The 20,681-nt window shown below is 35.6% G+C and overlaps 2 protein-coding genes across 4 annotated transcripts in view; one reads left to right on the forward strand and one right to left on the reverse strand.

Moving 5' to 3' along the window:
* lnx1 (ligand of numb-protein X 1) overlaps positions 1–20,681 on the forward strand; it is a 49,258-nt gene that overhangs the window by 17,672 nt on the left and 10,905 nt on the right. For all 3 annotated transcript variants that reach the window (XM_051138581.1, XM_051138583.1, XM_051138582.1), the window contains 5 exons: positions 10,050–10,303; positions 12,660–12,815; positions 15,556–15,764; positions 16,025–16,414; positions 20,060–20,194. In XM_051138581.1, the coding sequence (XP_050994538.1) occupies positions 10,050–10,303; positions 12,660–12,815; positions 15,556–15,764; positions 16,025–16,414; positions 20,060–20,194 (1,144 nt within the window). The remainder of the gene's footprint in view (positions 1–10,049; positions 10,304–12,659; positions 12,816–15,555; positions 15,765–16,024; positions 16,415–20,059; positions 20,195–20,681) is intronic.
* fip1l1a (FIP1 like 1a (S. cerevisiae)) overlaps positions 1–20,681 on the reverse strand; it is a 73,109-nt gene that overhangs the window by 2,844 nt on the left and 49,584 nt on the right. The window lies entirely within an intron of this gene.

Below are 20,681 nucleotides of genomic sequence, written 5' to 3' on the forward strand. Positions count from 1 at the left end.
GTCAGTTCTGTCCTTGGCTGCAATCGAATTTGTGCAAAACCACATGCAAACGCAAAATGGATGGCGTGGAAAGGGCACGCTCTCGTCTGCCATTAGAGCGGGTCAGTTGTATCTACCGCTTGAGACTGTGCACAGGTCTTAATGTTAAGCGCTCAGAGCAAAGATAACACGCACACTCCAGCACTATCTCCTGCACACATTAGAGAACTAAAGCAGATCACTGTCCTGGTTCCACACTGAGAGAGGGAGAATGTGAGAAATAAAGTCAATGCGGTCGCTCAGCTGGGGGTGGGGAGGGGGGTAGAGGGATGAACATAAATCTGCTGCTGTCTTCATCCTGCTGTTCTCATCACAGAGAAGAAGGGAAACAGAGAAGCGGGAGGGGACGAGGAAGGTATAGAAAGAAGGTATAAGAGAGAGAGAGAGATGGTGGAGGGAAAGGGAGGTCTGCAGAACTGTCCTTGCAGGCTGCCAGTGTGAGATCATTGGTTGGCTCCGGGAGTCACATGACATGGTTTCAGCACAGGGAACTGGTTTATGCTGTCAGTGTTCATATGGGATAGATTTAATTTGTGGCCAAAGTTTTTATTTGTATTTTTAATTCCAGTGCAACTTTATATACACTGATGACCAAGGTTATTCTTGTTTATTAAAACTACAACTAAAACCATTTAAAAATAAATAAATAAAAATAATTTTATTATAATTTGATCATTTTAAGTTTAAATACTAGTATAACTAAAATGATACAAACTAAAAATAATAAAAAAGACAGAAAATGAAGAACATAAATCAAACAAAATAAAAAAAAATAATTTAAAAATATAAATAAAAAAGAAACTAAATAAGCCTAATTAACTTAATAAACACTTAATAAATGTAAAATATTTAATGTAAATGCAATATATATATATATATGACAAACAATAATGACAAAAAATATATAAAAATGACAACAAATAATGACAAAAACACTAATAAAAATGACAAAAGCACACAACATAATAAAACTAATGAAAATAAAAATGAAAACAGAAAATATAACTAAATAAGGGTAATTAAATGAATAAACAATTAATAAATGAAATATCTAATGTAAATACAAAATAATACATATATGACAAAAAATAATAAAATGACAAACGATAATGACAAAAATAAATAAATGACAAAAATAATGACAAAAAACTTCTAAAAATGAGAGAAAAATCATACAACATAAAAAACTTTAAAAAGAAAAAGAAAAAAGAAACTAAATAAGCCTAATTAAATGAATAAACAATGAATAATATAAAATACTTAAATTTAAATATCTAATAATTAGTTATTAGATATTATTTAAATATCTAATAATTAACAATTGCAAAAAATGAAAAATGACAAATAATAATGACAAAAAAATAAAAAATAATAAAAATGACAAAACGATGACAATAAACTAATAAAAATGACAAAAGCACACAACATAATAAAACTATTTAAAATAAAGATGAATATATATTTAAAAAAAATGACAAAAAACAATAAAAAATGGCAAATGATAATGAGAAAAGAATTAATAAATAAATAAATGACAAAAAAAATGACAAAAAACTTATCAAAATGAAAAAAAATCACACAACACAAAAAACATTATTTAAAATAAACATGAAAACAGAAAATATAACTGAATAAGCCTAATTAAATGAATAAACAATTAATAAATATATAATAATTAATATAAATACAAAATTATATATGTATATATATATATATATATATATATATATATAAATATATATATATAATGTGTGTGTGTGTGTGTGTGTTATTGTGTATTTGTAATTTCTACATTTTTTTAGTCTAAGCTAGTCATATAATGTGGAATCAAATGTTTAATTGAGATGGAAATATTAATGAAACAAATGTGATCATCAATTAATTTGAAATAATGATTAGTTTCCTACTTATGTGTATTTTTTTTATTAATTAATTGATTGCATATGTTAGATTCATTAACTGTATGTATATCTTTTCATCCGACCAATGGCAGAGAAGTGGAGCCCTCCATTTGGTGCTGCTAGCAGCACAGCTAGAGTTCACAAAAGGATAAAGGGAAAAACAGGCTGTGAAATTTTGAGAAGTTTAAATGGGTTTTAAAAATGTCCTCCAATGAGTTTTCCTTGGCCATTCATCTGTCTCTCCTCTTCTCCGGTCTTGCTAGTTCTCTCAGAGCGTTTGCCATGAGCATGTAATCCTCCAGACAATGAATTACTTGACGTGAATACGTCACAACTCCGAAAGACCCGAGGAAAAAAAGATTTGTGTCTCCTTCTCCCTCCTCTTTTTCTCCCCAAGATTATTACTTTCCTTAATCCTTCCTCCTGCTGCACTGAAGCTCTGATCTTCAAGCCCATCAGCAGATTAAGTACAGATAAGGAGGAAGACACCTCCTTTGATAAACTTCACAAAGACTGATTAAACTGCATTTATATGTGTGCGCATGCCTCCCAAGTCAAACATGTCAGAGCAATTAAAGAGCTCAGACAGACCGAGCACAACTTTCCCATGATGCATTTCTCTTTACAATTGTTTATGCAGTGAAGAAATGGCAAGACCTCTGCAGTATATGACTCAATCTATCACATACACTATATCAGCAGTCTTAAATTACTATAAACTAGATATAATTTCACACATTATGATCTCTCAACTGTTATTTTAACCTGCAAATCAGTGGAGTTTATATCTTGCAATTCTGACTTCTTTTCTAAGAACTGTCATATAAACTCGCAATAGAGAACTTTTTTCTCTTTTTTTCATGCAATTCTGACTTTTTCTCACAAATATGACTTTGTATCTCGCAATTCTGACTTTTTTCATGCAATTCTGACTTTTTTCTCACAAATACGAGTTTATATCTCACAATTCTGACTTTTTTCTTGCAAATGCCAGTTTGTATCTTGCCATTTTCTTTTTCTTTTATTTTTTTGCAATTTTGAGTTTAAATCTCGCAATTCTGACTTTCTGAGAACTGTGTATTAAAATCTTGCAATAGATGACTTTTTTCTTGAAAATGCCAGTTTGTATCTTGCAATTTTGACTTTTTCCTCACAATTTTGAGTTTATATCTTGCAATTCTGACTTTTTTTCTCACATAGCGAGTTTATATCTCGCAATTCTGACTTTTTCTGAGAATTGTGTGATATAAACTGGCAGTAGATGACTTTTTTCTCACAAATGCCAGTGTGTATCTTGCACTTTTGACTTTTTCCTTGCAAGTCTGACGTTTTTCTCGCAAATGTGAGTTTATCTCTCGCTTTTCTGCCTTTTTTCTGAGAACTGTGATATAAAATCACAATAGATTACTTTTTTCTCAAAAATGCCAGTTTGTATCTTGCAATTGTGACTTCTTTCTCGCAATTTAGAGTTTATATCTTGCAATTCAGACTTTTTCTTGCAATTCTGGCTTTTTTTGTGAGATATAAATTCATAACTGCAAGTTATAAAGTTCAATTTTGAGGGAAAAAAAGGCCGATATGTTATAAGAATTGCGAGTTTATATTTCACAATTCTGACTTAACTCACAATTGCGAATTTATATCACACAATTCTTAAAAAAAAGGTCAGATTTGCGAGTTTATATATCAAAGTCACAATTACCTTTTTTTTTTTTTATTCAGTGGCGGAAACGGGCTTCCATAAAAATCAGTGTTTACTTTCTGCATTTCTATTTTTGATGTATTGGAGCTACTCCAGACACTTTATTTTGCCTCTTTGTCAGAAATAAAATAATTGTATTTACAAATATAAAATGTATTCAAAAATTGATTAATTTATATAAATTAACAAATGTACTATATATATATATATATATATATATAGTACATTTGTTATAATTAGTAACTTTATAATTTGTTATAACTAGTGATGCCCAGGTAGTTTTGAGAGCTTTGCAATATATCAGATATACTGAGCTGGTTGCAGGAACACACACAATATCCTGCAGCGCTCTGAGATTTCAGATGTCAATCGGAACTGAATGTGCTGCAGTTTTGTCAGAAATGCATTTTGTGCTGGTGCAGCGTTGCGTTGCAATGCTGTCTGTTGGACAACTACAGTCTCCAGCTCTTTAACTGCTGCAGTGTGCGTGTAAGCGAGTGTTTGTGTGTGTGTGTACGCTGGTGTAGCCACTTATAAGAGTGCTGATTGCGTGCGATGATGGCGTGATTTAGTATCTGTCTCTCTCTCTTTCTCAGTGGTTCAGCAGTGAGCTATGATGATGACATTTCTGTCCTCTCCTCTCTGTGTGTCAGTCGTACACTGAGCTGTGATTATCCTGATGCTTGGGTCTGGATTAGCAGGCTAGCAGTGGAGATTCCAGGGGGAAGGGATGGAATATTTCACATATTTATGATACCTCTGCTTCCTTAAGATTAACACACATGTGTATGAATGCAGAGAAGGGATGTATTAGAGTATCTGATGTGACATGCCTTTTAAATGCATCCAGTGTGTCAAATATAGAGCAGAATTAGTAAGTATCAACATTGCATTAAAATAATTAATAGTAGTCAAAAGTGTACTAGTATTTTTGTAGGTTTTAATACACTCTAAAAACAACCCAGCCTTTTTCTATTATTTATCTATTTCTGTCTCTTTATCTATCTAAATATCTATATAATATACACAGTATGTATTAGAAATATAATACAATACAATACAATACAATATAATATAATATAATACAATACAATATAATTAAATGCATCCAAAATAAAAGAGGATATGATGGTTCAGACTACAAAAATACTATATAATATAATATAATATAAAATATAATATAATATAATTAGGGCTGTCAAATCGATTAATCATGATCAACTGCATCTAAAATAAAAAAGTATACGATGGTTCAGACTACAAAAATATAAAGTATAATAATATAATATAATATAATATAATTAGGGCTGTGAAATCGATTAATCATGATTAATTGCATCTCAAATAAAAAAGTATATGATGGTTCAGACTACAAAAATATAAAGTATAATAATATAATACAATATAATACAATTAGAGCTATGAAACCGATAAATCATGAATAACTGCATCCACAAAAAAACAACAACAGTACATTATGTTTAGACTACAAAAATACAAAGTACAATAATATATAATATAATATAATATAATATAATATAATATAATATAATATAATTAGGGCTGTCAAATCCAAAATGTTTACATAAATTGTGTGTGTACTGTGTATATTGAATTATATTGAATATTTCTTAAATATTTACATGTATGTGTGTGTATTTATATATACATATAAATATACACAGTACACACATATATATTATGTAAACTATTATGTAAACTTAGAATTAGTATGCTCCTTCTGTTTAATATATGCCAATAAACATACCAGGAAAAATGTGACAAAAAAATACAAAAAATATAATGTATAATATATATAAAAATATAATATATATACAAAAACATAATATATATATGAAAATTATAATATAATATAATATAATATAATATAATATATGTAGTAAAGAGTATTTACTTCTTAAATGTTACTATGTGCTTATGTGATGGATGACAAAAATCTAACCTTCACCATAAGAATGAGTCAAAAAACAATCAGTCCTGCAACAGACTCAACTAGACTGAAAACATGACTGGCATATGATGCGTTCTCATGCGCTTGTGTGGAGGTCTTTTTAGGTCAGTTTCAGGAATTGAGTCTGGCATCTTGCTCTGATGGAAATATGTTTCTGTGTATATGTGTCTAAGACTAGTACATCCCAGTCTTAGGGCTGTGTTATTTGGGTACGTTCAGGATAATCCATTCACTCAAAAAAGGATTGAAACGTCGATCTGGTTTTGATGACTTAGATTCAGACCATTGTGTATTGCGATGTCTGTAGTCAAAGATTTAGTGTACTGGATTCAGTGTGTCCGAGCTGTAAGTAGCCAGCAGAATATTCTAGAGATTAATTTCATTATTATTAAGAGGAGAGGAGCACATAATTCTCCCTCTTTTTGTCAGGTCATTATGAGGTCTCTCCGGGCTGTGGCCTACATCTCCACAATCACAATAAAAAACAGGGAAAAAATGAAAATGAAGAGCTCGAATGCATCTAAATAAATAATTAAATAAATAAATAACTGCATTCAGGTTTGGAAAAACACAAGGATGAGTAAATAAACACTAGCCTATAAAAATATTGTTCATTTTTGGATGTATTGTCTCTTTAAGAAACCTGAAGGCCTATTCAACTGAAAGCATGCAGGATGGATGACAGTGAAGGAAAGAGAATGCATGAGAAGAGGAAGTTGGGGGTCAGGGTCCAGGGAAGACTGAGAGATGGAGGGAACTGAACGAATGAAAGTAGGATTGTAACATGGGGAGAGAGCGATGGAAAAGTGCATGAGAGTTGTTAATCGCTCTCTCTCTCTCTCTCTGTTGCTGTGTCCTGCTGCCCGTCCATATGGCTGTGTATATGAGTGTGAGAGAATAAAAATGAAAGAGGAAATTGGGTGCAAGGTGACTGACACATGCCATCATTCATATAACGCAATGGTTGGGTTAAACAATAACCTCTGGATTGCTGTTATTGCGGCTGCATGGTTTATGTGTGAGTCTTTTTAGGACAAAGACACATCTTATGACTTCAGACCACAGATTGCTGCTCTATCTCTAGGAGGAAAGCCTGGTTTAATTAACATCTGCCTAAGCCCATTAATGGAGGAACAGACAAGACCATTGTGTCGCATCTTTTTCTTTGTCTCAGTCTCTCTTATTCTTCTGCACACATGTATACACTGCACAGCACTGTGCAATATTAACTAATATTGATACCAATATTAATATTGTCCTTATAACTACACAAATAGTATCATTTGCTACATCGTTCAGAGTTCACTGAGGACTGTTTGGTGAGGATTTGTCCTGTTCCATTAAATGCTTGAATCAACACTGAAAAACTGTATAATTTTTCACAAAACACGACTTAATATATTAAAGAGAACGCCGGGTGTTAAGACATGTATAACTTAATATAACGTAAATGATGTCTCTGACTGAAATGTGTAGCAGAAAACCCACATTATACATATTTTGGACTATGGGGGGCACCATTATTTCAATGACGTGAAATGGTTGCACTCAGGCGCTACCTGTTGCTATTTTTACTGCAACACAACTCGGAAAACAAGAGAAGCAGTGTAAGTCGTCACTGCTTTCCTAGAGATAACAAGAGGAGAAAAGAATGGGAAGATGCCAGTGAACGAATAAAAAATAAACTTCCTAAAGACCTACGTCTTTGTTCTCTCCACTTCAGCCCTGATGCCTTTGAGGTTTTTAGTAGACCACAACTACTAAAAGAGCTTACAAGCGGCAGAGACAAGAAACGCTAGATGCCGTCCTGGCAGGATGTAAACATGCCGACGCTTGTCATGGCGGCACAGGAGTTTCTCAGCACTGATTTCACTCTATATCCGGGAGCTTTTAGACTCCTTGTGGGGAAAAATGGATGGTACCTTTGGTTTAAGCCTATACACTTATGCTGTTTGCACACCAAATGCGCTTTTGCTGTAGATTACTCACGGTATGTTTTACGTGTCACTTGCACTAATAAAATCATAATCGTAGCGCTTTCCTCCATTTTACAACTGGACATGTCAATACGTTCTTCGCCGACTGGCTTGCGCAACAATGCATCATGCGAATAGACACAAATTTGCATGGGGCAACGCGAATTGGGCAATGGGATTGCCACGAATGTGCAATATCACGTCTTCTGTGCAAGTAGAAAAATTTCAACCTGAGCGGAAGACGTGGTAACACGTGTTTGCGGTCAATCGTGTTGCCCATTTCGCGTCACCCGGTGCAAATTTGTGTCTCTTCGCATCTTAGCATTGACTTTGTATGTAATCTACTTGTGCGAATAATTAAATTCCAAAGAAATAATAATGCGTGTTCGTGGTCAATCGTGTTGCCCAATTCAGGTCGCGCAGTGCAAATTCGTGTCTATTTGCATCTTTTCATTGACTTTGTATGTAATCTACTTAATAATTAATAATTAAATTCAGTAGAAACGATAACGAGTGTTCACGGTCAATGGTGTCGCCCAATTCGTGTCGCTCAATGCAAATTCATGTCTATTTGCATCTTTGCATTGGCTTTGGTGTTCGCGGTTAATCGCATCACCCAATTACCCCCCCCCCTTTTAAAAAAAATTTAAAACAATGTTGATTTTTAAAATAACGTATTTTTCATGGATTGTCTACATATTCATTTTGCTTCTCAAGTTAATGCTTGTTGTTTTGTTTCATTTTGTTTAATTTTCCATTTTTCGTTTTGTTTTGTTCAACAGCCTAGTTTTTGTATGGTGCAATCAAAAAAACAAAATCTATGACCCGTCATGAACCTGCCATTTACTTTTCCCCCTCTCTCTCCACTTAGAGAAGAGTAAGACTTAGCTTTATTAGCTATGCAACTCACTTAGGAGTCGTCTTTGCAACTTTATGAATGATGTAAGCGTTTTCGACTGACAGCCTCAAATCAAGGGGGAAAGATCCTGAAGTGAACCAACACTGTCCCAACTCAGCTGACCACTGGTTGGTCTCCATGGAGGCCCCTGTGTTATATAATATAAGGAGATGATGTTTCCCTCTCAGGTAATCACTCTAATTGCTTCTGATGGCCACAGAAGAGGCCAAGAGCACCTTTCATTTACTATACAGTTCTTACCATTTAGCTGTCCAGTCTGTCAAAACCAGGGTTGGGTTTTAAATAAGAGTGGTAGTTGTCATCACAAAAAACTCCTAAGTTGTAATTCTATCCTGACACTCTGTCAATCGAACTGCGTGAGGCAATTGCCTTTCTTTAGGTTGCCAACAGTATTTGAGGTCCTTCATCAGCACTGTAACAGGACTTGATAGAAAGCAGCCGTTGTTCTTTTAGGTCGGTTATTAGGTTTGCACACCTGAGGCACTCCAATCAGTGGACAGTAGTAAGTGAGATATACGGCCAGTGTCAAGCTCTCTGCCACACATACCTTTTCCCGCTTTCCCTCTCTTATGGCGTCTATATGGGTGAAGACAGGCATGAATACTGAGACAAAATGCTTTATTTTAAACCAGGTCCCCAAGGCATAGCATCTCTCCCGGTGCTGTACACATCTTTTTGCCTGTATATGTCCGCCCATTGATTTATCTCTTCACCGCCGGCCCACAGAGAGACAGAGCTCTGCTCCAGCAGCCTCCATAATGGTGCCATCATTCACTTCGCAATTGTTTGAGACGATTTTATTGTTTTCTTGTTAGTATACAACTTTTACCCAACTGTTTAGTATCACCAATCACAAATGCACATCTAGGAAGTCTGTATCTCTCCGGGTAGCCCCGCCCACACTGACACCTCATTGGTCCAAAATAAAATATCAAATATCTTCTGACTGGATTTGATTGGATGGCATTGCACAGCACGTTCTAAGTTTTCATTTATTGTGGACAGGCTCAAGGATTCAGAATGGAGGGAAACCTGTGACCTTGTGAGGGTTTACTTGTGTATCTAATCACGGGCTGATGGTTTATTGGTTTGTCAATGTCTCTGCATGTGAAAAGAGTACGGATTGAAGCCGTGCTCTATTTCTAAATGCGCTCATATGTAATCTACACTAGTGTCTGCCTGTGAGTACAGTGGGGTCATAAAGAAATAGTTTTAGCACATGATTAGGTTTGTAATGTAAGGAATCTCATTTCAAAAGTGAGGCGTTTGATATTCCAGTCTGTTTTCAATGCTTCCTGGGGCGAAACGTATTTGTTTGTTGGTCTCCTTTGCGACAATGCAGCATAATACATCAGCTACACAACAACGTAGACTCACAAAGATCAAGTACATGTCCAAATACACCCTCTTGCAACAGTGTAATTATTCAGTCTCCTCTACGTGACTTTGCTTTCCTAATTGGCACATAGATGATGACACGTTCATTGTATGGTAATGTATCTTGCTGACCTAGTTGTCGGTGTGTGTGTGTTTTTCACAGGTGTAAAGGAGCATCACACTATGGGCTCTCCGCAGAGAGAAAGCGGCGCTCTCAGGAGGGAGACTGCACAGACAGCACCTCAGAGCTCACTGTGGCGGCACTGCCTGGGGAGGGATGCCCCTCCTCTGCGATCGCCCTCCTATCAGACGAGCCTGGCCTGGTTAACCCCGCCTATGAACCCAGTGTGGAAGATAACAGCCAATCCGGGAGCACCACTAGCCTGGCAGCACGCAGCGGCTCAAGGAAGAATGAGTGTGAGTGTATTTATCTAAATGTTAGATTTATAATATATATTTAATTTCTCACACACACTCATACTTTATGGTAACACTTTAGTATAGGGAACAATTCTTACTAGTTGCTTATTAGCATGTCTATTCATAACATATTTGCTATTTATTAGTACTTATAAATCTCATATTCTGCATGACCATATTCTACATCCCTAATCCTACCCAATACCTAAACTTAAGAGCTACCTTACTAACTACTAATACACAGCAAATTGGTAGTTTATTGAGGTAAACGTCATAGTTAGCTACTAGTCAAACGTTTTTGAACAGTAAGATTTTTAGTGTTTTTTAAAAATAAGTCTCTTCTGCTCACCAAACCTGCATTTATTTGATCCAAAGTACAGCAAAAATAGTAAAATTGAAATATATTTACTGTTTAAAATAACTATTTGAATATATTTTTAAATAATATTTTTTTTTTATTTCAAAGATGAATTTTTAGCATCATTACTCCAGTCACATGATCCTTCAGAAATCATTCTAATATTCTGATTTGCTACTCAAAAACATTTATTATTGTTATTATTATTATTATACTGAAAACAGCTGAGTAGAATTTTTTTCAGGTTTCTTTGATGAATAGAAAGTTCAAAAGAACAGCATTTATCTGAAACACAAATCTTTTGATCAATTTAAAGCATTCTTGCTAAATAAAGGTATTTATTTCTATAATTTCTTTCCATAAATAAAATAAAATAAAATAAAATAAAATAAAATAAAATAAAATAAAATAAAATAAAATACTGACTCCAAGCTTTATATTTCAGATAAATGCTGATCTTTGGATTTTTCTATTCATCAAAGATGTTTTAAATATAGATAATAATAATATTAAATATTGTTTTTTGAACAGCAAATCAGAATATTACAATGATTTCTGAAGGATCATGTGAGACTGAAGACTGGAGTAATGATGCTTAAAATGTAGCTTTGATCAAAGAAATAAATTGTATTTTAAAATATATTCAAATAGAAAACAGTTGTTTTAAATAGTAAAAAATATTTCTAAATTTTTACTGTATTTTGGATCGAATAAATGCAGGCTTGGTGAGCAGAAGAAACTTATTTTTAAAAAACATTAAAAATCTTAATGTTCAAAAACTTTTGACTGGTAGTATATGTAATGTATATAATTATATGTAATAAAATCTATACATATATAATACATGTAATAAAATAAATACACATATAATATATGATGTTATTCTAATTCTAATTTTGTTAAATATAATGTTTTACCTTAGTTTTACTTTTTTATTTTGATGGAAAGGTAAGAAATTTTACCTTTGAGGACATTCTTCACATATAACTATAAATCTTTGTCTTTTCCTCCTTCATGCCTACTGAGACTGGCTAATGCGAATTGTTTAAAAATGCCCTCAGCACCATTTATGTCATTTTACGCAAAAATCAATTCAAACTGCATGTCTGAACAGGCTCAGCTGAGACACACAATTGATATTGGAGTTAAAGAAACAGCGAGGAAGATATAGAGAAAGAGAAGAGTTCAAATATGCCTTATAAATACTTTATGAGGCCTGTTCCTGACCTCCACAAAGTAGTTCAGATGTGTTTCACTGTCTGACGTCCCCTCGAAAAGCCTGGAGAACGGGGACAATAAATGCTGCTGCACCAGCATTTCTGGCTTTGGGACTGGAAACAGTGTGACACTGCAGCTGAACAAGCTGTCTGCCTCCAATTCGGCCAACGCTACTGTCAGAACTTTGTCCATCAAGACAGAAAGAGTGGAGGAATGAGACAGAAAAAGGGCTTTTAACCTTTACAGCCCTCCAACATCTAATAAATCAACATATAACTTCCTCTAGGAATGTTAACTAACTTCATAACGTTTTATAATTGCTAGTTTGTCATACGCTTATGTAAGTTTTATAGATTTTCTCCACTGATCACCTGGAGGGTGTTTGAAAATCTTGGATGTATTGAAATCTTCAAATCTTGTACATAGTTTTACTTTTGTCTGAAACTTTCATCTGTGACAACTTACACAGACATGCAGAAAAAAGTGTCCTGCACTATTCTGTGCTGATTCAGGTCTGACCTGAAGAAGTTATAATCTTACTGCAGTGTCCACAATACAGCACCAGCAGGTGCTGCTTACTTCAGATGTTCATTGCTTGGCCTGCAGGTGCAATGTATTATGATGCTCCAAAAAAAAGAAACAATTTGATTGGCTACTGTGTGTAGACCCAATTCTGATTGGCTGGAAGTGGACAGCAGAATGTGTGAGGGACATGTCCAGGCATGTTTAGTAGCAAAGTTTCTTTCTCACTCAGTTCCTTCTCACATTCATTCACAGATCGCAACTTTGACAGAACATCAGTGCGTAGTCGCTCTTTTCGCCGCCTGAATCGAGCCTTCAGTGTCCTGAGGAGGACAAAGAGTGGGACAGCAGTGGCCAACGAGACCACAGAGGAGCGAGACAACCTCAGAAACGCCAACATACCACCAGAGGGTGAGTGTATGTCTTGAAAGTATTGTATTCAGGTATTTTTCGGCTGGTCAAGTTGGAATCCAAGGTTGGCCAGCTAAACACCAACTTGAACTGGGAAGACCAGAAGACGACCGACTGGGTAACCAGTTAGATCAAGTTACGACCAACAAACCAATGCACTATTATAAAATTAGCATTAGCATGTATTGTAGCAAGCATGTTTATAAATACGAAAACAACAGAAAACTGTGTAGTGTAACTACGCTGTTATGAAGCATTGTTGCATAGCACCTCATCAAACGTGAAATTTCCTGTTAACATCATTCGATATTGTGCGAAACCAATATCAATAGATAATAAAAGGAGAAAGGGAATGTGTCAGAAGGTGACAGTCTGGTTCGGGTCCGCTCAGCCCCGCAGTAGCATATGGTCCTTTAATAATGCAGATGGAGCCTGAGGAGACTTGTCAGAGAGAGAGACAGAGAGGAAATGAAGCAGTGTGTCGGGACAGAGGGACCGGACAGATGAACGCTGAGTGAGAGGGTTGCTTTCTGAATGAAAACAAAAGAGAAAGAGTGCTCAGGAGATTGAAAATGAGTGAGCAAAATACTGATGAGCGTGTGTGTTCGTTATGTAACACCCTGGTTGCGGTAGTAATGAGCTTCACTTTCTCTCTCCCTGCAAGCAATCAGAGGAGATGAGAGGAAAATATTGACTTTGAAAGAGAGAAACTGCAGATTGTGGAGAATAGGCGGATACGAGAGAGAGAGAGAGTGTGTGTGTGTAATGGAGAAAGAAGGGATGGATAAAGATAAGGAAAGACAAATCACAGAGATTGTTACCAAATCTGGCTGTAGTTTACAGTCTGTTCAGGCACAGGTGCAGTACGAATCTTTCACCCGGAACAAATACAAATGCATACGCATATTATGAGCAAATTTATAGTATGAACATATATTTTCAAAACTGCCTGACATAACACTAGCTCTATAGCTGTATATGGCTCCTTCAGTCATTTGGATTTCATCAGTATTTTGGCTAAATTTGTCTTAACCATAAGCACACTTGGTGACACATTAAAAAGACACGCAAAGCTGATTGGTTACTCTAATAATGACTGGTTAATTCTGATTGGTCATTTCAGTTCATAAGTGGAGCTTTTATACCATCGGCTTCCTCTAACAGTGATTCTTCAGTGATCTTTCTCTTCCTCATGCAGTGATAATTCACAGGGAAAAAAAAAAATATATATATATATATATATATATATATATAAATAATTGTAAAAATGACATACACTACTGTTTAAGGTTTTGAGTCAGAAAAAATTACTTTAGAATTACTACATTTTTTGTCTTTTATGTTTTTATGCGAAGCTCCAGTAAAAACTGTAATTTTGTCAAATATTACTACAATTTAAAATGCATTTTTTTTAGTGCTGTCAAATGATTATTCACAATTAATCACATCCAAATAAATGTTTTTGTTTACATAATGCATGTGTGTGTATGATGTATATTTATTATGTATATATAAATACACACACATGCATGTATATATTTAAGAAAAATATGTTATGTTTATATTAGGGCAGTCAAACAATTAATCGTGATTAATCACATACAAAATAAAAGTTTGAGTTTGTCTAATATATGTGTGTGTGTACTGTGTGTAATTATTATGTATAAATAAATACAGACACATTCATGTATATATTTAAGAACTACTTATTTATTATAAATTTTATTATGTAAAAATAGTAAAGTAAAATTAAAATTTATTATATAATTTTTATATAATTTATATTATATATAAATAAAATTATTTTGTGCATAAATAACATATTACTTTTAAATATACACATTAATTTGTATTTATATATACATAATTACACACAGTACACACACACACACATATTAGGCAAACTCAAACTTATTTTGTATGCGATGAATCATTTGACAGCCCTAGATTATTTAATACATTTAGAAATTATATAAATTATATGAATATAAATATATACATGTAAATATTTCCTAAATATATACTGTATGTGTGTGTATTTATATATACATAATAAATATACACAGTACACACACATACATCACGTAAACAAAAACATATATTTTGGATGCTATTACAGCACTAAAGAATTTTAATTTAAATATATTTTAACATACAATTTATTCCTGTGATGGCAAAGCTGAATTTTCAGCAATTATTACTCCAGTCTTCAGTGTCACAAGATCCTTCAGATATTATTCTAATACTCATTTGGTGCTTAAGAAACATTTCTTATTATTATCAATGTTGAACTGCATAATATTTTTGTGGTGGTGCATTTTTACAGATTATTTAATGAACAGAAAGTTCAAAGGAATGACATTTATTTCAAATAGAAATATTCTGTAACATTATAAATGTCTTTACTGTCACTTTTATTCAGTTAATCACTTTTTTTATTCTTACTGACCCCAGATTTTCAAATGATAGTGTATGTGAGTTAAACAAATTTGACAGCTAAAATGATTGAAACATATATTAACTCCATTACCGAAATGATTACATTCATCTTGAATACATTTTCAGAAATTCTTGGCCCCTCTTGCTTCTTCTGATGGATCACTGGAATGCTTTTTTAAGGGTTGAAGTCATGTTTGGCTCTGCTTTGATCTGGACAGATGCCCTGTTTGTGTAGCACAGAAAGTGATGATCATATGGGAGTTCACTGATTACAGACGGTCTCTTTTTCTCTGTCTCTCAGTATTTGCATTACCTCAGCTGCATCATCTAATCCCAGATGGTGAAGTCACCAGTATTAAGATCACCAGGGTAGATCCTTGTGAACCACTAGCTATCAGCATTGTCGGGGGCAATGAGACGCCTCTGGTTCGCATTCTCATTCAAGACATCTACAGAGAGGGCGTCATCGCGCGGGATGGAAGACTGCTACCCGGAGATATGATCCTCAAGGTGCGTATGTGCACTAGATAAGATGTTACGTCATTGTACAGTAGGAGTGAATTGTCCCGGTTTTGATAGCACATGTTGTCATGGGCTTCACCATCTGTTGTTCAGAGGGGAAGTATGTGAGGATTCTACATGCAGCCAGACAGAATCAAGCATGCGCTTTAAATAAACAGAATGTTATCGTCCATTGGTGTGGACTCTAATATAGTTGTACAGTTATAGTTACAGTTCCCTCATGAAATCTAATGCTGTCGTCCCTTCAGGTTAATGGTATCGACATCAGTAACGTGCCTCACTGTTATGCTGTGGCGGCTCTGAAGCAGCCCTGCACATTGCTGCGGTTGACCGTACTGCGAGAGCAGCGCCACCGTTACCGTTCCCATCATCACTCTCCCACCGAGGCCTTCCCCACCCACACCCCCACCATCCGGGACGACAGCCTGCATGTGGTCCTCGTTAAGAGGGCTCCAGACGAACAGCTGGGCATCAAGCTGGTGCGCAGACCTGACGAGCATGGCGTCTTTATCTTTCACCTGCTGGAGGGAGGGCTGGCCGCCCGTGACGGGAGGCTGAGGGTAGACGATCGCGTGCTGGCCATCAACGGCCATGACCTGAGATACGGCGCCCCCGAGCATGCAGCGCTGCTTATTCAGGTGAGCAGCATTATGGGAAAAGTCAAAAACAATGTGGTGAATATTAAAGGGGTCATATGATGCAATTTTATGTTTTCCTTTGTCTTTGAAATGTTACAAGCTGTTTGTGCATATATAAGATCTGTAAAGCTGCAAAGATTAAAGTCTCAAACCCAAAGAGATATTCTTTATAAAAATTAAGACTCAGCCACGACTTCCTAAAACGGCTCATTCAAACACACCCCCATGTCTATGTCACGGTGTGGGAAGATTTGCATAATACCGCCTAAATGTATACGCTAAGAAAGAAGGCGTAACTTTTATTCTGTAGTATTGTTGCAGCCGCCATGTTGTGGAGACGCTGTGTGTTTCGCTGCAAAAGCAAAAGTACTTTGTTTGGCATTCCAAATGAGTACACAACTAGAAATCAGTGGTTAAGTTATATTTACAACACTGTTCCAAACTAGTACAACACAAATATTTGAGTATGTGCAGCACATTTTAAGGAGGACTGTTTGCTGAACCTGGGAGAGTAGCCTACATTGCCGGCTATGCACACACACTTCTGACTCACAGCCTGTAAGTACGTTTTAATAACTTTATAATGGGTTTTATTGTTTTATTGCACGGCATCACAACGTTGTAAGGGGCGTAACATTTCCGTCACATGCTTGAGGTATTCGGCCAATCACAACGCACTGGATAGCTGGATAGCTAATCAGAGAACACTGCACTTTTCAGAATGATGAGCTTTGTAAAAATCGACGTGTTTCAGAAAAGCAGGGCAGAGAGGAGCAACAATAATGTACATTATGTGGAAAATAATGTGTTTTTTGAACCTCAAACCACGTAAACACAATACATTATACCAAATACACAAAATAATGTTCTTTTTAACAACATCATATGACCCCTTTAAGGCTTGTGCATACCAATAGACGAAACAGTGACAACGGTTAAAATCAAAAGTATGATGCAAATATCCATCAGAACTATTTTAAACTAATGCAATTCAAAGTCAATCCTTGATAAAATTGTGTATACCTGAATGGAAATGCTAGAATCATGTTGAAAAGCAAATACAGCCCATCTGACAACTTGGATTTTGTTTGCTTTAAAGGGATAGTAACCCAAAAATGTCCTACGTGTATATGATGTTCTTATTTCAGATTAATACAATCTGAGTTATATTAAAAAATGTCCTGGTTCTTCCAAGCTTTATAATGGCAGTGAATGGGTGTTTATAAATTTGAAGTCCAATAAAATGCATACATCCATCATAAAACGAACCTACGCAGCTCCAGTGGGTTCGTAAAGCCTTATAAAGCAAATCAATGTGTTTGTGTAACAAAAATATTCATATTTAAAACTTTATAAACCACAACCTCTACCTTTCGCTACTGTTGTATGCATGTTCAAGAGAGAGTTGCATTCCAGTGGATGACCTACAATGCTAGGCATAGCGTAAGCTCTGGTGAGAATATACTAGTCTCACGTCTCCTCTTGGCTTATATCGAAATTCTCCAACATGTTTCTTTACAAATTCTCGTTTTGTACTTCTAATTTATGACTGGTGTTTAGTTTTGCGCTCTCCTCTGCGGCTTCCACGTTCATCACCTCTAACTGGAGCTTTCGCTACACCTACATTATGGTTTATAAAGTTTTAAATATGAATATTTTTCTTACACAAATGCATCGATTCACTTCAAAAGGCCTTTATTAATGCCCTGGAACCATGTAGAGCACTTTTTATGATGGATGGATGCACTTTCTTGGATTTTAAATTCTCAACAGCCATTCACTGTCATTACATAGCCAAGACATTTTTTTGTATAACTCAGATTGTATTCATCTAAAAGAAGAAAGTCATATACACCTATGATAGCTTGAGAGTGAGTAAATCATGTGGTAAGTTTCATTTTTAGGTTAACTATTTCTTTAAAGCAAACAGAATCCATGTTGTCAGATGGGCTGTATTTGCTTTTCAGCATGATTTTAGCATTTCCATTCAGGTATACACACTTTTCATTTTTGGGTAAACTATCCCTTTGATGCAAAATACAGTCTGAGTAACAATGGCCATGTTCATGCAGTTAACCTTAAATTGCAATAAAATTGCATCACCAAAATACAGTTAAAATCCTTTTAAATGTCCTTTAAAGAGATAAAGAGAGAATCATTTTTTGTCTTTGTGGACATTTTTTTCCACAACAGTAATCAAGCCATTAATTTTATGGCTGTGTTCACTCACAGCATCAATTTGAAGCTTTTCCAGCAATGCTACAACTGCCAAAGCTTATTTCATCAATAGGTTATGACCTGTTCAAAAACAAAATGTGTTTTTGATGAAACGCTTTACTAATGGTTGACATTTATAAAGCCTATATTATTTGAAGTCTTGCTAAATAATTTAAGCACTTTTACTGCTAAGCTTTTTTAGCACTTCAAAGAATTAATGTCTACAAAGCCTTCGAATCCTAACCTGTGGGGTCTAATTGAGTGTATCATTCATTAAATGGTAATGATTAGACTTTAACTCAGGATTGGACTCAGTCCTGAGTCCCAAAAACCAACTGTTTTGGTACTGAATAAAACCTGATGTATTCCTTGAGCTGTATTCCAAAAGATACAGAGCTCACATAAGGTTTGTGGCAGTTTATTTGATTGTGGTTTCATCTCAGTGGTGATGACTGTGTCATAATGATATAACAGTGTGTAAGAGAGAACTCAATATGTATTTCAGTGTGGTGGGTCTTTCCGAATGTTGTTATTCAGCTTGTTGCTTCCTGTCTGGTTCAGATTGGTCTCGAAGGAGACAAGATGGCCGCTCACAGCAGGGGTTTCTGACATAGATTAACTGCTGGCAGGAAACTGATTAAATTAGTCCAATTAGGGCGATAACAAGCTAAGCCCACTCATTTAAGAGGCAGCGACAGAGCGCTGAACTCTCAGGAACTCCATGGGCTCTCAATGCGAGTGTGTGCACTTGAGAGCAACAAAAGCTAGGGGGTTGTCGAAAGAAAGGGTTAATGAAGAAGAAAGCGGTGACGCACTCAGATGGAACGACAGGAATGGATGAAAAATAAATCAGAGAGGGAAAAACTCGAGCCTGTGCCCTCCTTTAGCTCACACATACACACTGCAGAATGGATCCCAAATCTCCATATATATTAGTTTTTCTTTAATAAGTACACACTTCAGAGATATAATCACACATATTCACACGGAGCTGGAGCTGTAGGGCATTGGCAGTCATCACAACATCTGGTAATTGTGCTTGCTAGATGTCCGGAGAGTAATGAGACATTACGCGCACACTCTCTAGGGTAGGAACAAACTATTTAAAATTTTAAATTCAGTTTTTGAACGGCTCGCTCCTCAGGGAAGTTGTTGTCCTCTGTTTGCTCTCCTGTGGAGTTCGAAAGGTTTTTGCAGTAGACGGCTAATGTTAAGCCAACTTTCACTCACCAGAACGTCGGTGTCAAAGGCCCCATGAAATCAAAATTGGAGTGTGTTGGCTTTGAGCCCATTCTTAGAATAGCAGTTATAAAGGCAGTTATATATTTTCATGTAATAAGATAAATTTATACGGAAAAAACAATATTGTATTTTTTTTTCCTGTGTACAATCATAGTCATTTTTTATGCTATCTGCTATGTACTGCAGGCGAGTGAGGACCGCGTCCACTTCATTGTGTCCCGCCAGACTCACATCCCTACTCCGGACATCCTACAGGAGGCGCCGTGGAACATGGAGGGACCACCGCCCTACTCGCCTGTGGATATTGAGCATTCTTTACTGGTGGGTTTACTGGTGAACCGCACACACTTTATTTCCCCCGTCCCTCTGCAGCGCTTTACTAAACATTCTCTTATTGAGGAAAGAGATCTGAAAGCCTATTACTTCAACATCAAAGAATCAAGCAATCAGCCAACTTACACACACACACACTCCTTTGAGACAGCCGTCTCCAAACCCATTAACAGAAGAAAACCCAGCAGGAGGAAACACAGCCTCGGCAGGCTGGATTTGTGCGTCTTCTAAACGGGATTTTCTGCTGCTCAATATCTGCACTGACAAGTTCCCTTGTTCTAAAAAAGTCAAATTCAATGTTAGTCATTTCTCTCTCTTCCATTCCTTACTCAAATCAGCTTGTAAGGGTTTGCTGGTCTTTGCTGGTTTAAGTGTCAATGACAAATAAAGGTGCAGTCACAACTAGATGAATACATTTTAAGAACAAACAATGAAGTTGATGTGAGAAAGCCTAGCCTGAAAGTTTACATAGATA

Source organism: Labeo rohita, chromosome 20, assembly GCF_022985175.1.
Source record: "Labeo rohita strain BAU-BD-2019 chromosome 20, IGBB_LRoh.1.0, whole genome shotgun sequence".
Lineage (NCBI taxonomy): Eukaryota > Metazoa > Chordata > Actinopteri > Cypriniformes > Cyprinidae > Labeo > Labeo rohita.